Source organism: Silene latifolia, unplaced genomic scaffold, assembly GCF_048544455.1.
Source record: "Silene latifolia isolate original U9 population unplaced genomic scaffold, ASM4854445v1 scaffold_20.1, whole genome shotgun sequence".
Lineage (NCBI taxonomy): Eukaryota > Viridiplantae > Streptophyta > Magnoliopsida > Caryophyllales > Caryophyllaceae > Silene > Silene latifolia.
In genome coordinates this window covers 6,883,415-6,900,617 of record NW_027413163.1, presented here as the reverse complement: position 1 = coordinate 6,900,617, position 17,203 = coordinate 6,883,415, and the positions used below count along the sequence as shown (strand labels likewise).

The 17,203-nt window shown below is 40.4% G+C and overlaps 1 protein-coding gene across 1 annotated transcript; it reads left to right on the top strand.

Moving 5' to 3' along the window:
• Positions 1-16,526: 16,526 nt before the first annotated feature.
• LOC141638274 (uncharacterized) lies at positions 16,527-17,192 on the top strand. Its single transcript, XM_074447681.1, has one exon. It carries the CDS (start codon positions 16,527-16,529, stop codon positions 17,190-17,192), a length of 666 nt encoding a protein of 221 aa, XP_074303782.1.
• The last annotated feature ends 11 nt before the right edge of the window (positions 17,193-17,203 follow it).

Sequence of the window (17,203 nt, the reverse complement as noted above, 5' to 3'; positions counted from 1 at the left end):
CGATTTCGTGTTTCTATTTAATAACGGTAATTGCATTATTTGACCGTTATTGAAGGTTTTATTTGGTGTAGTGTAATCACAACCAAGCTAGGACTTTTTCTGGAGGGTCTAGCTATGGCGGGGGATCTCGTGCTTGGGGGATGAGGCGGCCGGAGTACTAGTGAGAACTCCACTCTTCAATGCTTCAACTGTGGTGGGATGGGTCACAAACGGTTTAAGTGTACAAGCGCTGTAAGGGGAGGAGGAGGCTTTCTGAGATCATATCATGGGAATTACTCGCAAACTCCAAGCCAGAGTTTGGCAAGTAATAGGCCAACTGGGTCATGGAACAACCAAGGAGGCCAAGGCAACAACAAAGGCGGCTACAACCGCAATAATGGAGGGTCTTATCAGTGTCTGACCAACAGTGTGACTCAAAACTCGGCGGTTAAGCCTACTAATTGAGCGACCACGGTCTAGGGTGGAGGTCAGAAAAACAACGGCAAACTCTTTATGATGGGCAAGCAGGAGACTGAGGAGGATTCTCATGTGGTCACTGATACTTTTCTTGTTAATAATACATCGTCTTTTGTTTTGTTTGATTCAGGGGCGACCCATTCGTTTGTGTCTAGGGGTCACGCCTTATATATGGGTTTGAGGGAGTATGAGTTGGTGATATATAACGTGTTTATACCATCGGGAGAGTCAGTGTCTTGTAACAAGTTGTATAAGGAGGTGTCTATGGTAGTTGGGCAAGTGGATTTATCGGTTAACATGCTTGAGTTTCCTATGGATGGGTTTGAGGTCATCGCTGGGATGGATTGGTTGGGTAAGTATGGGGCCAAGATAGGTTGTCGACAAAACAAAGAGTCTTTAAAGGGTCCTAAGGGAGTCAAGGTGTCATATAGGGAGTTTAATGTAAAACCCAAGATGAAGTTGATTGCAGTGACGACTTTAAAGTCATGTTTGAGGAAGAGATGTCCGTTGATCCTTTGTTATGTGAGGGATACTCGGGTAGAGGAGCCATCATTAGCAGAGATACCAATGGTTAGTGAGTTCGGCGATGTCTTTGCGGAGGAGATACCAGGGTTATCTCCTAAGAGGAACATTGACTTCAGTGTTGAGCTTAAACCGGGGACGGGACCTATATCTAAGGCTCCGTACTGTATGGGGCCAAATGAGTTGGAGGAATTGAAGAAGCAATTTAACGAGTTGTTGGATAAGGGATACATTCGACCTAGTGTATCGCATTGGGGTGCACCAGTTCTGTTTGTGAAAAAGAAGGACGGTATTATAAGGTTATACATCGAATACAGAGAGCTAAACCATGTTACCGTGAAGAACAGGTATCCTTTGCCGAGAATTGATGATCTTTTTGACTAGTTGAGTAGAGCTGGAGTGTTCTCCAAGATTGATCTGAGATCGGATTATCACTAGCTAAGGATTGCAGATGAGGATATTCCTAAGACAGCTTTCCGATCGCGGTATGGTCACTATGAGTATGTAGTGACGCCTTTCGGGTTGACTAATGCACTGGCAGTGTTCATGGATCTGACGAACAGAATTTTCAGCCCGTTTCTGGATAGGTTTGTGGTGGTTTTCATTTATGACATCTTGGTCTATTCTAAGACTAAGGAAGAACATGAGGAGCATCTGAGGTTGGTACTTTAAACCTTGCGAGATAATCAGTTATACACCAAGTTATCCAAGTATGAGTTCTGGTTGGAAATAGTGGCTTTTCTAGGTCATGTGATTTCAAAAGAGGGTGTGTCGATGGATCCTAGTAAGACCGAGGTGGTGTCAAACTGGGAAGCACCAAAGAACGTTGCTGAGATCCATATTTTCTTGGGTTTAGCTGGCTACTACAGGAGGTTTGTGAAGAATTTATTTAAGATCGCTAGACCGATCACGGCTTTGATGAGGAAAGAGACCAGATTTCGTTGGGATGAGAGTTGTGAGACGGCATTCCAAACATTAAAGGAGCGTTTGACTACAGCTCCCATCCTGGATTTACCCGAGGGAAGTGAGAACTTTTAGGTATATACCGATGCTTCGAAGAATGGGTTGGGTTATGTTTTGATGTAGAATGGGATCGTCATTGCCTATACTTCGAGGCAGTTGAAGCCGTATGAGGAGAACTATCCTACTCATGACTTGGAGTTGGGTGCGGGTTTTGCTCTAAATATTTGGAGGCACTATCTGTACGGGGCAACCTTTAAGGTGTTTTCAGATCATAAGAGTTTGAAGTACATCTACATTCAGAAGGAGTTAAACATGCGTCAGAGACGATGGATGGAGCTAATTGGAGAATATGATATGGAGATCGTCTATCACAAGGGAAAGACCAATGTGGTTGCAAATGCTTTGAGTAGAAAGAGTGTGCATTCGCTATGCACTGCCATGTCACTGATGAGACTGAGGGATGAGATGACTAAGATGGGGATTCATATGATTCGCAAGGGAGATGACATCAATGATTTGACTATCGAGCCTGAACTATATGATGACATAAAGAGGAAACAGGAACTTAATCACAAGATTCAGGAATGGAAGACAAGGGTAGGAGATGGCACAGTTTTGAGATTTTCTATCCATACAGATGGCAGTGTTCGCTTTGATGGGAGGTGGTGTGTACTTAGCGACATTTACTTGAATAAGTTGATCATGATGGAGGCTCATTGCACTCCTTATTTGGTACATCCGGGTGGTGACAAGCTCTATAAGGACTTGAAGAAGACGATTTGGTGGCTCGGTATAAATAAAGATGTTGCGAGTTCGTGGCTAGGTGTTTAACTTGTCAGAGGGTAAAGGGAGAGCAATGGAGACTACAAGATAAGATTCAATCACTTGAGGTACCGGAAAAGAAATGAGAATCAATTTCTATGGATTTCATAGTGGGGTTACCGAGGACTTAACAGGTTAACAACATGATTTGGGTGATCGTCGATCATTTGACGAATTCAGCTCATTTTATTCCAATGAAAGATACTTGGAGTAAGATTCAATTGGCTCTTAGGTACAAGAAGCATGTGGTACGGTTACACGGGGCACCAAAGGATATAGTGTTAGATAGAGATGCGAGGTTTATATCACTGTTTTGGCAAGAGTTGGAGGAATTGATGGGGACAACTTTAAAGATGAGTACGACGTTCCATCCTGCAACAGATGGTCAAATTGAGAGGATTATCAAGACTTTGGAAGATATGTTGTGAGCTTGTGCTATGGAAGTTGGTGGGAGTTGGGAGGATAGACTGGATCTGATAGAGTTTTCTTACAACAACATCTATCACACGAGCATTGGGATGACACCTTTTGAGGCCTTGTACAGGAGGAAGTGTAGAAGTCCGGTGTGTTGAGATGATAGCGCTGAAGCTGTGATTTTGGGATCACGGATGGTACAAGATATGGTTGAGCAAGTGCACTTGATTCAACTGAAGATGAAAGCAGCTCAAGATTGGCAAAAGAGTTTATGCAGATCTACATCGCGGAGACATAGAGTTTGCGGTAAGTGACAAGGTCCTCTTGAAAGTGTCACCTATGCGGGGTGTTATGAGGTTTGGCAAGAGAAGGAAGTTGAGTCAGAAATTCATAGGCCCCTATGAGATTTTGGCTCGGGTAGGTGAAGTAGCTTATCGGCTAGCTTTACCACCATCTATTGATCGGGTGCACAATGTGTTCCATGTGTCACAACTTCGGAAATATGTGAGTGATCCGTCACATATGCTCGAAGATGAGAATATTGATTTGGATGAAGCTCTAACTTATGCGGAGATACCAAAAGCGATATTGGATCATAAGGTGCGCAAGACAAGGAATGGTGAAACCGTCTTGCTTAAGGTGCTATGGTCTAACCACAACATGGAGGAAGCTACTTGGGAGCCGGGGGAGGGTATGAGGGAACGTTGCCCATACCTTTTCGAGAAGGTATGTTTGGTTTGGGTCGTAACCGTTGTCTTTTAAGGGGGTTAGGAGATGATCGCATGTGTGTTTTGGGAGGTAGTTTTGGAGGTTGGTATGGTTATGTTTCGGGTTGTGTGAACAATAGTTGGTTATTGTTAGGTTTTGTCGGTGTCTTTTGAGTTGGGTTTTGTTGGTGTCTTTTGACTTAAGTAGTTTGGTTTTTCATGTTGTTTTGGGTATGGTATGAACTTCGGGGATGAATTTTGTTTTAAGGAGAGAAGACTGTAATACTACGGTTTTCTAGTCTTAGCTTACTCGGTCGAGTAGGCTGTCGAGTGTTTTTAAACAGGCTACTAGTTTGGGAACACTCGGCCGAGTTGTGAGATACTCGACCGAGTAGGTTGTACTCGGCCGAATACCCCAGGTACTCGACCAAGTCCCGGTCCGATGGGATTAATTTTCGCGGTTTGATTAAGGTGATTAGAGATTATATATATTTCGTATTAACAGTTACTAATTCATTTTATAAAAACCTAAACTACGTTCCTCATTACTCTAATCACCTTAATCACTCCCAAGGCTATTGATCGATCGCGAGTCTTCACTTTTCGTCTTTTCGTACCGGTTTCGTTGGTAAATCTCTAGTGCTTGTTAATCAATTTGTGGTTATGTTTTAAGGTTTGACCTAATTGATTAGGATAGGGGTAAAGTTTGATTAGTATAGTTTGTGATATTGTACCATTGTGATTCTTGCTAGGTGACGGGTTCGTAGAAGAACAATTCTAGCATCCTTATTGTTGTTGATTCAGATTTGCGAATAAGGTAGGGTTTCCCTACTCAGTCGATTGCGTAATTAATTTGAGATTGTTTATGATTGATTGATTAATATGCTAAGTTGGATTGAGATTGGTTGAGTAATATTGTGATTGATATTGTTGTGATGGGACCATGTTCGGGAGATGGTCCCAACCTCATGTTCTCCTCTTGTGGCTCCCGTCACAAGGGGGATGTGCACATTAATGATCTGGGTGCGCTCATTGTGATGAGTGGGGCTTAGGTGGGCATGGCTGCAGTCCCACACTGGCGGTGAGGGTTACCTGTTGTGATGGGAAACCTGGTATAACTACACCCGTAGGTGTGTAGCCGGTTACTGATTACTAATGGAGTTGGAGAATGATACTACAATTGGTTTGGTTGTATTGATTGTGTTGTGAATTCTTATCTTGATTATACAGTTGACTGATCCCGTTTATTGTTTTCCAAACTGTGGTGATCCATTCGGGGATGGTGAGCAGTTGACTGAACATGTATAGCTGTGGATAGGTTGCGGGTTTGGATGGGGGTCGAGTCATCACCGTTCGCTTAGCTAGCTTCCGCTGACTTATATACTTTAGTTCTTTTAGTTGTTTTGTTGTAAATAGTTTTGGGTAAACTTTCAGTTGTACCTTTGTTATATTGTTCGTTATCTTTTCATAAACGTTCTTGGTTGGTCTATTTGATATACTTCACCTCGGGCAACCAAGATGTTAGCATCTTGATATGCTAAGGTGGTCTTAGTAAGACAATTTGGTGTATAAGTGTGTTACAAATTTTACCAGGTCTACATGTCATTTCCATTTCATAATGTATTTAAAGAGATTTGCCTAATCATACACTTTATTTAGTTTACTATGTTAAACCTTTTTTATACGAAAAGAATTAACTTTAACGAGAATTTTAGAAAGCGGCAATTTTTTTTCAATCCAAAGATCTCGTAAAGCTCGTAAATAGAGTGGGTTTGAACTAGAGCTGGCAAATAATGACACGACACATAAACACGACATGAACCCGACACGAAATTAACGGGTTTGGGTTGAGGCTTAATGACCCATTTATGTAAGTGGGTCAATACGAACACGATACGATATTTAATTGGGTCGGGTTTTGTAACACCCCCATACACCAAGGTGTCTTACCAAGACCACCTAATGCATGAGAGTGCTACCATCTCGGTTACCCGAGGCAATGAATATCAAATATACCATAAAAGAACGTACTTTAAATAAATAGTTTAAGTGAATACATCAAAACCCAAAAACTGTAAGGTATGATACAACTGTTCCAAAACCAAATCCAACAAAAGTAAAACAAATGTCTCGACATAACAGGGGAAGACTACTAGGTGACTCGTGGTGACTCATCCCCAGCTAACCCTCGCGCATCCAAATCATACCTGCTCAACGACTGCTCACCATCCCCGAATGGATCACCACAGTATTTAAAACAATTAAACGGGGTCAGTTACTGCATACACAATATAAGATAAGACAATAATAATAAACAGACATTGATGAGTGGGTCGTTGTCCACCATCAAACACATTTTTACCCAACTACTAGCATAGCAAGCAAGTCGGGGTCGATCCACGGGACGGCGGTACTCAAATTGTTCAATCTAATTGTAGTTGTGCTTGGGGTTGTCACAATTGGTTTGAGTTGATGATTCTAAACTAAAGAAGGCAATGGAATAAAACAAGCAATAAAGCAAATAAAGATGTAAACAAGTAATAAAGGATACTAGGATATCATGGGATCATAGGGGAATCATGGTAAGATAGCATAAATGAGTTATGTGGATGCAAGCAATTTATTATTGTTGGAATTAAGTTAGTTCATGTCATATAATTCATAAGAAGATTTGGGTCCCGGAGCCGAGTCATTTGTAACTTTACAATACCTACAAGTCGACTTAATTCTTCCTATTAAACTACATGCATGATGAACCAATTCCTAGGGAAACTTACGTCTCGGAACCGAGTCGGTTAAGACTTTACAACACCAACAAGTCGACTTGAGTTTCCCTATTCAACTCTATGCAAGGTCTAACAAGGCTTGAGTTGGTTTATATCTTACAAGCCTTGTTGAATAGATAAGAGATGGGTAAAAAATGCAAGGTTTCATAGTCTAGCATTTCATCAAACATGATGTGTGCACAAGTTGAATAATAATAACCAAGCATTCATATGAACTCATTAAGCATAAATCTATCCCATGAGTAACTCCCCTAATCCCCCCACTAATCCTAGTTAAGAGACTACTCACTACTCATCATGATTATTATACTAGCAATGGTGTCAAACATCACAACACAAGTGAACATGATGATTAAGATAGACAATAAACAAGAGATTAACATGTAAATAAAAAGGGATTAAGAGTGTTACCAACTTGGAGAGTAAAGATTAACATAAATAAAGAAGAATTCTTGAATAAAGATGAAGACTTGTCACTTAATCTTCAAATACATACCCAAGAGATCCAAATGTAAATAACTTGAATTGAACAAAGGAAATGGAAGAACAATAGAAGAAACCCTTTAATTAATGGTGGAGAGTTGTCAATTCCCTAATACAAACCCAAGAATTCTTCAAGTACCAGCTAAATCTAAGATTGTATGAGAAATTATTGAGGAAAGATTAATGTGTAATTTGTGGAAAGATTAAAGACTAATCTATTCTAATCTACTCCTAATGAAGGCTTAATCTAATCTAAGGAAGCTTGGTTATTAGCTAGGTAATACAATGGAGTATATATAGTGGTACATCATTAGGTTAAACAAGGGTAGATTAGTAAATAACAATGCTTAGGTGTTGAATAGAGCTTTGCAAGTCCCGAGGGAAATGCGCGGATCATGTAGCAACTGCCAAGGAAATCCGCGTGGATTGGCTTGAAGCACGACTTGTCCTGTGAGGGGATGCGCTCGGACTGGGCAACGGGACACCCGGATCCTGGTCTGGGACGCTCGTCCTGAGCTCGGGACGCTCGGATCCTGGGACAGGGTTCTTCTCCATTCTTGACTGCCTAACAATCCGCTCGTCCTAAGTCCGGGATGCCCGGCCTAAGTCTGGGACGCTCGTCTTGAGTCTGGGACACCCTGCTTGAGTCTGGGATGCCCGGATTGAGTTCGGGACGCGCGGATCCTGGGACAGCTTGTCTATTTGAGCTCGGATTGTAAAATGGACGTCATTTCCTCATCCGGACTCCTATTGGAGTGATTCAAAAGCCTAGACCACTTGATTTTTTGACGCTGTTTCATCTAGAATATTTTCAGAGCCAAACAAGCAACTCTTGGTTTGGTTCCGAGCAATTTCTTCTTATAATGGCTTCCTTCTCGTCATCCTTGCTTTTAAGCCTATGATCCTTCTATATACTCTTTATTCCTACATCCTTGGTCATCATTCTTGCCTCCTCTTCATACTAGTCCATCCAAGATCGTCACCAAGCTTCCGAATATGCGCGAGAGGCGGGAATTCCGCCTCATTATCTTCTTTCCTACAAGACATATACAATGCAATAGGAAAGCAAAATAGGAAGGCATTGACAGATAAAATGGTCATGAAATGCTATATTAGTATGCAAAATGGGTTCAATTAGGGGACTAAATGTGCGCAATTAAGAGTCACATCAAACATCCCCAAACCGAACCTTTACTCGTCCCGAGTAAAGAGGTGACTAGAACTAGACCTCTATTTAAACTATCCTAGTAATAATATAAGCGATTGAGATAATTAGCGGGTCTCACTCTGCCCCTTCAACTCACAACAAGACATCCATGAGGTAAGATTCCTTGCAAGGCAATGTGGGACTTGCCAAAATGGCGATATATTCAAGCATTAAGCACACAAAACAAGTAATGGATGCATCTACAAAAGAATAGCCACTTTTCTCATCTAAGTGGCGGAAATCATCTATAAGGGAAGTAATTTAAGGGTACACACTCCATCATAGATATCATTTCTCTAAGCTACTAAGTCTAAGAGGATACCAACAAATCACCTCCAAGTTGTGTCAAACTAGGGTACTTTTATCCTCAATTGCTAAATGCTTTCGTCAAGAGTAGACTCCTTATGGTGTTAGAAACACTGTAGGATCACGGAATTCCCCCTCTTGCCTAGACAAGAAGAAGGGTCGTCCCCTCTCGACCATGCAACAAAAATGAGATCAATGGATAAAAGTGATCAATAAGCTTTGAGTTTCACAATGGTAGTTTGCTTTTGATTTGTTTTTCCCCCCAATTTCTTGTGGCATTTGACATTTGAGAGTAATTTTCTTGCCATTTCTTTGATGTTTGGCATTTTTGATACTTTGGCAATTCTTTTCAATCTTTGCATTTTTGAACATTTTTCAAAGTAACCCCATTTTGTAGTAAGGGTACTTTTATTGAAGCATAGGAGTCTATTTTTGCTCTTCTTTTCATTTGATGTAATTTGCAAACATTTGATTTTGATTTGGTACTTGAACTCAATTTGATATTTTTGTGCCCATTCCCTTTTTGTTGACAAAATATGATGATAGAAGTGTAAGAACGGTTGCATGGCTTCAAAGGTCACCTTAGAATAAACGGTAGCCAAGGAGTTATCACACCACAAGGTACTCTTGACTAGGCCTTAGTCCATGGGTCAAAAGATACTAGTATGACACATCCTATGGTGTCTTGGGGGTATTCTATCAAACAAAGTCTCAAGGAAAAAAATTATTTACAAGGGCCTTATATACACTTGTCAAGCTTCCCAAATAGTCATTTTCACAAAAAATTTCTAACCATTCAACTACATGTCATGATGCAACTAACATATATACAACTATAATTCATATGCTTCTATCAAATAGTATGCCATGTAATCTAGATGCAAACTCCTAACAACACATAGGCACACAAACCGCAACAACAAAATTCACCACATCCTCCTTGACATGTAAGCCCATCCTCCTCATATGGATAATGAAAAGAAATGGAAGGGAAGTAGGGATTAGAACGATCATACCAAGCGGTCTTAACACTCCCTTGCCAATGCCTCAAATGTAGTGTTGTATCTTTGTGAGAAGAAAACAAAAACACAAGTATCTATACAATTCTACACTACTAAATTAAAGAACATGTTTTTGGTTTTTGAAATTTTCAAATTTTTATGAATTTTGTTTTTATGAAATTAAAGAACATATTTTTGGGATTTTTCAAAAAAATTCAATTTTTTGTATTATGGAATATAAATTCTCATCCCCCGCTTTATTTTGGACATTGTCCTCAATGTACATGTAGGAGTAGGAATGCAAAAGAAATACATGTTTTTGGATTTTTAATTTTATGGAAATGGAGTACAAATGCAATGATATGATATGAATGAATGCATGTTCTAACTAAATGCAATTCTATATGACATATATAACAAATGATGCAATCTACACTATACTAGATTATACATGTTCTCACCTATGATCAAACCTCCCCAAACCGATTTAAGCACTATTTCTAGTGTAGGAGAAATGAGGTTAGGTCGTTAGTGACTATGCATGAATGCAAATTTAACTATATGCAACTAACTATATGAGATATGTGGGATATATTACAATGCAAACTATACTATATGAACTAACTAATATAAATGTAATATGAAATATTTCACAAATGCAAGTTAAATGTATATGTATATAACTAAATGCAAGTATAAATGTAATGCAAAGTCAAAGGATAGGATATCTTACAAATGGTGGTTTGAGAGAGGACTCCACCAAACTCATTCCTTGTTGCCATGGTTATTGATGGTGTCCATGTTGCTTAATGCTCTCAATAACCGGTCAAAGGCTTGAGCACAATCCTCAAATAAGAAAAGATAGAACCATGGCCACTTCAAAATGGAATAGAGCCAATCCTCCACAAGGGGCTTTTAATTGAAATTTCTCCCCTTCACCTTGGCCTTTTCATCATAGCCTTTTTGGCTCTCCAAATTAGCAAGCTTAAAATTCTTGTCATCGGGAGGCTTCCATTCTCTCCCCGTCTCCCTCAAATATGGTGATGATGATAGCATTTGGATTTATCAATCCTTTAAGAATAGAAATATAATTCTCATAGTATTGATGACAGGGTACCTTAGGAATTGAGATTGTGGGTGCCAAGTCTCCACAAGTAAGCTCATTCATAGCTTTGTTCTTGAGCTTCTCCACCAAGTACCTTTTATATAACAATTTTAGCTCTTGGAGAAGGTTTACCATATTATCTCCAACAACCATAGGTTCCATGGTGGGTGCGAAAAGGTCTTCATAGTCAATAGGAAAGAGACATTCATCTTCTTCATGGAAGCGTACCTCAAACTTCTTAAGGATGGGCTCCTCAAGTGAGGCAATCTCACCAGTCCATTCCTCTTCTTCATTCCACAAGTCCTTGCAAGACACATATTCCGCATAAGCTTCTTCCATAGGCTTGTCATCATCGCTATCTTCATATGAATCATAAATGGGGGCTTCACTCCTCCTCATTAACTCTTTCTCCAACACCTCAATGTTCACATCAAATGACACACCCTCATACACACAAAGGCTAAGAGTACTTGGCTTACTCAAACTCATATCTTTCTCATCAAATACCACACTTTCATACTCACAAGAGCTCAAGGAGATTGGCTCTTCCCACTTCACATCTTCTTCATCAAAGGTCATTGCCTCAAATTCACCTTCATGGTCAATGCTCAAGGATTGGTGGGGAGTGGTTGCTTGGGTTGCCTTCATTTGGGCAATTCGAATTGCCAACTCCTCACTATGGGTAACAATGCTTTGAAGAACATTGTCCCTATTTTGGCTCTCTTCTAGAATTTGTGTGAAGAAATTTTGTTGGTCTCCCATCATTTGGAGAACCATATTTTGAATGTCAAAGTTGAGCTCATCTTTTTGTTGTGGGTGGGTGTGAAAGTGCTCATATTATGGCATTTGGAATTGGTTGTAAAGTGAGTATTGCGCGGGTGGTTGTTGTGGATATTGGATGTTGGGATTTTGGTGGAAATATTTGGGGTAGTAGTTAGGATTTTCGTTGTATGAGTTGTAAGGTAGGTTTGTATTGACTTGCTCCTCAAACTCCCCATACCCATTGTAGTCAAACTCAAAAGATCCACCACATACTCCATGTACGAAGCCTTGGGCCATCATCATAGCTAAGACAAAGATACAACTATAAACATGGAAACTACAATAAAATGGTAAGAACAAACCTTGAGGAACAAGTTCCTCAAGGTTAAAGCACAAGAAACGAAATTCCCAATGAACCAAGGCTCCTCAAGAAGAAGCACAACTAAAACTAGACAAAAGAATAATTCAAATACACAACACCGTCCCCGGCAACGGCGCCATTTTGATGAGTGGGTCGTTGTCCGCCATCAAACACATTTATACCCAACTACTAGCATAGCAAGCAAGTCGGGGTCGATCCACGGGACGGGGGTACTCAAATTGTTCAATCTAATTGTAGTTGTGCTTGGGGTTGTCACAATTGATTTGGGTTGATGATTCTAAACTAAAGAAGGCAATGGAATAAAACAAGCAATAAAGCAAATAAAGATGTAAACAAGTAATAAAGGATACTAGGATATCATGGGATCATAGGGGAATCATGGTAAGATAGCATAAATGAGTTATGTGGATGCAAGCAATTTATTATTGTTGGAATTAAGTTAGTTCATGTCATATAATTCATAAGAAGATTTGGGTCCCGGAGCCGAGTCATTTGTAACTTTACAATACCTACAAGTCGACTTAATTCTTCCTATTAAACTACATGCATGATGAACCAATTCCTAGGGAAACTTACGTCTCGGAGCCGAGTCGGTTAAGACTTTACAACACCAACAAGTCGACTTGAGTTTCCCTATTTAACTCTATGCAAGGTCTAACAAGGCTTGAGTTGGTTTATATCTTACAAGCCTTGTTGAATAGATAAGAGATGGGTAAAAAATGCAAGGTTTCATAGTCTAGCATTTCATCAAACATGATGTGTGCACAAGTTGAAGAACATTAAGCAAGCATTCATATGAACTCATTAAGCATAAATCTATCCCATGAGTAACTCCCCTAATCCCCCACTAATCCTAGTTAAGAGACTACTCACTACTCATCATGATTATTATGCTAGCAATGGTGTGAAACATCACAACACAAGTGAACATGATGATTAAGCAAGACAATAAACAAGAGATTAATAAGTAAATAAAAAGGGATTAAGAGTGTTACCAACTTAGAGAGTAAACATTAACATAAATAAAGAAGAATCCTTGAATAAAGATGAAGACTTGTCACTTAATCTTCAAATACATACGCAAGAGATCCAAATGTAAACAACTTGAATTGAACAAAGGAAATGGAAGAACAATATAAGAAACCCTTTGATTAATGGTGGAGAGTTGTCAATTCCCCAATACAAACCCATGAATTCTTCAAGTACCAAGCTAAATCTAAGATTGTATGAGAAATTATTGAGGAAAGATTAATGTGTAATTTGTGGAAAGATTAAAGACTAATCTATTCTAATCTACTCCTAATGAAGGCTTAATCTAATCTAAAGAAGCTTCGTTATTAGCTAGGTAATACAATGGAGTATATATAGTGGTACATCATTAGGTTAAGCAAGGGTAGATTAGTAAATAATAATGTGTAAGGGTTGAATAGAGCTTTGCAAGTCCCGAGGAAAATGCGCGGATCACGTAGCAACTCCCAAGGAAATCCGCGCGGATTGGTTTGAAGCACGGCTTGTCCTGTGAGGGGATCCGCTCGGACTAGGCAACGGGACGCCTGAGCTCGGGATGCTCGGATCCTGGGACAGGGTTCTTCTCCATTCTTGACTGCCTAACAATCCGCTCGTCCTGAGTCCAGGATGCCCGGCCTGAGTTTGGGACGCTCGTCTTGAGTCTGGGACGCTCGGCCTGAGTCTGGGACGCCCGGATTGAGTTCGGGATGCGCGGATCCTGAGACAGCTTGTCTATTTGAGCTCGGATTGTAAAACGGACGTCATTTCCTCATCCGGACTCCTATTGGAGTTATTCAAAAGTCTAGACCACTTGATTTTTCGACGTCATTTCATCTAGCATATTTTCAGAGCCAAACAAGTAACTCTTGGTTTAGTTCCGAGCAATTTCTTCTTGTAATAGCTTCCTTCTCGTCATCCTTGTTTTAAGCCTATGATCCTTCTATATACTCTTTATTCCTACACCCTTGGTCATCATTCTTGCCTCCTCTTCATACTAGTCCATCAAAGATCATCAACAAGCTTTCGAATATGCATGAGAGACGGGAATTCCGCCTCATTATCTTGTTTCCTACAAGACATATACAATGCAATAGGAAAGCAAAATAGGAAGGAATTGACGGATAAAATGTCATGAAATGCTATATTAGTATGCAAAATGGGTTCAATTAGGGGACTAAATGTGTGCAATTAAGAGTCACATCAGACATCATTCCCCAACACCGTCACATCACCAATCATCTGACTAGCCTGAAGGTCTAGTCCTGCCAGATTACGGCCGCAACCAGTAATCCACACCGCCTGTGGGAGACCGCAGCCGTTCCCACTTAATCCCCACTTATCTTTACCGAGCGAAAACCCATGTTCCTTAATGTGCACATCCCCTCTTGTGGCGGGTTCCACAAGGTGCGAATCAAGGGCGTGAAGCCATTCCCATAAGTGACTCCACTCAGCCAAGGGCGCACCTCGCAAACCACAGACAAATAACAACAACCAATTACAATATCATCAATATTACGATATAATCAAATGCCAACAACCAACAACCATCTCATAATCATGTATACAATAACTGAGTAGGAAACCCTACCTGGAAAGCAATCACCACAAATCGACACAATAGCAGATCAAAAGCGCTCCTCTACGAAATCATCTCCTATCATCATATAATCATACAATCACAATCCATAATCACAATACTATGACACCCCCACATACCATGGTGCCTTACCAGGACCACCACAGCATGAGAGACCGTCACCATCTCGGTTGCCCGAGGTTAGTATATCAAAGTTACCAATCCAAAACACAATTATTAAAGTATAAATGGTTAAAGTTTACATGAATAAAATAAAAAAATAAAGAGATAGTGAGAGAAAGAGCTCTAAATTTCCTTAAACCCTAAACAAAAAAATCCCAAAAAATTATCCTAAAACCCTAAATCAAAATCCCAAAATATGTCAATCGCTTGTTCAAACGTTGAACAATTTCCCCCTCTAATCTCTGGTAATACGAAATCGAAAAGTCCTAAGTCTACGAAGAATAATGAGGCGTCGTCTTCTGATGTGCCGCATGTATCCACGGTGGTGGTTAGGGGCCCTACAGGAGATGAAACCCAGAAAACGAAGAATGTGAATGCGATGGTTGGTGTTTCAACCCTATGATTTGGGGTCGCTCCATTCTGAAGTACAGGAATGGGTGGTCCAGCGTAGGCGTAAAGGCAAAAATCATCTGGAAGTTATTGAGGAAGAACCAGCTGATTTGTTGCGTTTCTCCCCTGAGGATGTTAAGGAGAAAATTGAGTACTGGACAAACTCGGTTTACTGCTTCATATTGGGATAAAACCCAGAAAACGAATAGTGTGAATGCGATGGTTGGTGTTCAACCCTATGATTTGGAGTCACTCCATTCTGAAGTACAGGAATGGGTGGTCCAACGTAGGTGTAAAGGCAAAAATCATCTGAAAGTTATTAAGGAAGAACCAACTGATTTGTTGCGTTTCTCCCCTGAGGATGTTAAGGAGGAAATTGAGTACTAGACAAACTCGGTTTACTGCTTCATATTGGGTGCTAATCCTCCAGTAGAAGTGGTAGATGGTTTCGTTAAGATAATCTGGGCTCATCTTCCAATTGATAAGGTGTCTTTCCTTCCGAATGGGGTATTTCTGGTAAGATTTACCACTAGTGCTGCTAAAGATCGTGTCTTGCAACAAGGGCACTTCCTCTTCGACAATAAGCCTCTTATTGTGAGACCTTGGAGTGTTGATGTTGATCTAGTGAAGGAGGATGTCAAGGAGGTTCCAGATTGGGTTAGGTTAGAGCATCTTCCTCTGAAATTTTGGGGGAAGTGTCTCCCTAGAATTGCTAGTTTGTTGGGGAAATTTATTCAATGTAATGTTTCTACAAAGGATAAGACTAGGCTTGGATTTGCTCGAGTCATGGTGGAGGTTCCTTTTGGCAAAGCTATCCCTGACAAGCTTAAATTTTTAGATGAAGATGGTCGTGTGGTTGTTGTTGATGTTGTGTCTGAGTGGAAGCCCCTCTTATGTACGTCGTTTAAAGGAGTTGGTCATGCTACTGCTAACTGTAGGAAAGCGAAGCAACCATGGGTCCCAAAGGCCAAAGCTCCGAAGGAGGCTGTAAAGCAGTGGAGACCTAAAGCTCGACCACAACCAGTTGAGCCTGCTGTCTCACTGCCTCCCTCTGAGGAGTCAGGTCTGATTACTCTAATTGAGAAACCTAACCAGTTCCAGATGACATGGGGCAAGAATGGGAAATATCATGTTGCTGACACACCTGCAAAGCAGATTATTCGTTTCAGTAGACAGGAGTTGATGAATAAAGGGTACAGTTCAGTCAAGTTTGGTAAGGATACTTTTCTTGACACCCTTAATACATCTCTATCTCTCGTTGGAATTGGTGTGGTTACTCTAAATGATAGTGCATTACCTCCTCTTGGGGGTAATGTATAATTTTGGATTTTGGAACATTAGGGGACTGAATAGCCCAATAAAGCAGAACACTATCAAGTGGTTTTTACACCATCATCAAATTGGGTTGTTTGGTCTCCTTGAGACAAAGGTGAAACCTTTGTCACTAAATAATATGAGAAATAATCTTTGTGCTAACCGGTGCATCTCTACTAATACTTATTATCACAAAGGGGGTCGTGTTTGGGTTATTTGGCAGCCTTCAATGTTTACTGTGCAATTCTTAGATTATACTGCTCAGTTTATTCATATGGAGGTCAAGGATTTAGGCACTGGGTCTAATTTTCACTGTACTATGGTGTTTGCTTTCAATGATGTGTGTAAAAGGAAGGCACTATGGCTACAGTTGTGTGCTTATAATAGAGATATAAAGGGGCCTTGGGTTATTTGTGGAGATTTCAACACTGTTTTGGTCCCTTCAGAGAGGTTAGGAGGTAATTCCACTTATGAGGAGATGGATGATTTCCAACCGTGTGTAGCTGAGTGTGGTGTCACTGATTGTTCTGCCATTGGGTCTTTGTATACTTGGTCAAATAAGCAAGATCCCTCCTCTAGAGTTTTTAGTAGACTGGATAGAGTCTTGGTGAATGATGCTTGGTTAAGGGTTAATGGTACTATTTATGCTCACTTTTATACTGAAGGAGTTTTTGATCATACTCCTTATGTGGTGCAAGAACAAAGTAACGGTGAGAAACCAAGGAGATGCTTCAAATATTATAACATGTGGAGTAAAGCAGAGGATTTTATGGAGTGTGTGCAGCAAGTATGGGGTACAGACTAGACTGGTACATT

What these genes read in the sequence shown, in the direction of transcription:
- LOC141638274 (XM_074447681.1), top strand. Translation starts at nt 16,527, where the DNA reads ATGAGAAATAATCTTTGTGCTAACCGGTGCATCTCTACTAATACTTAT.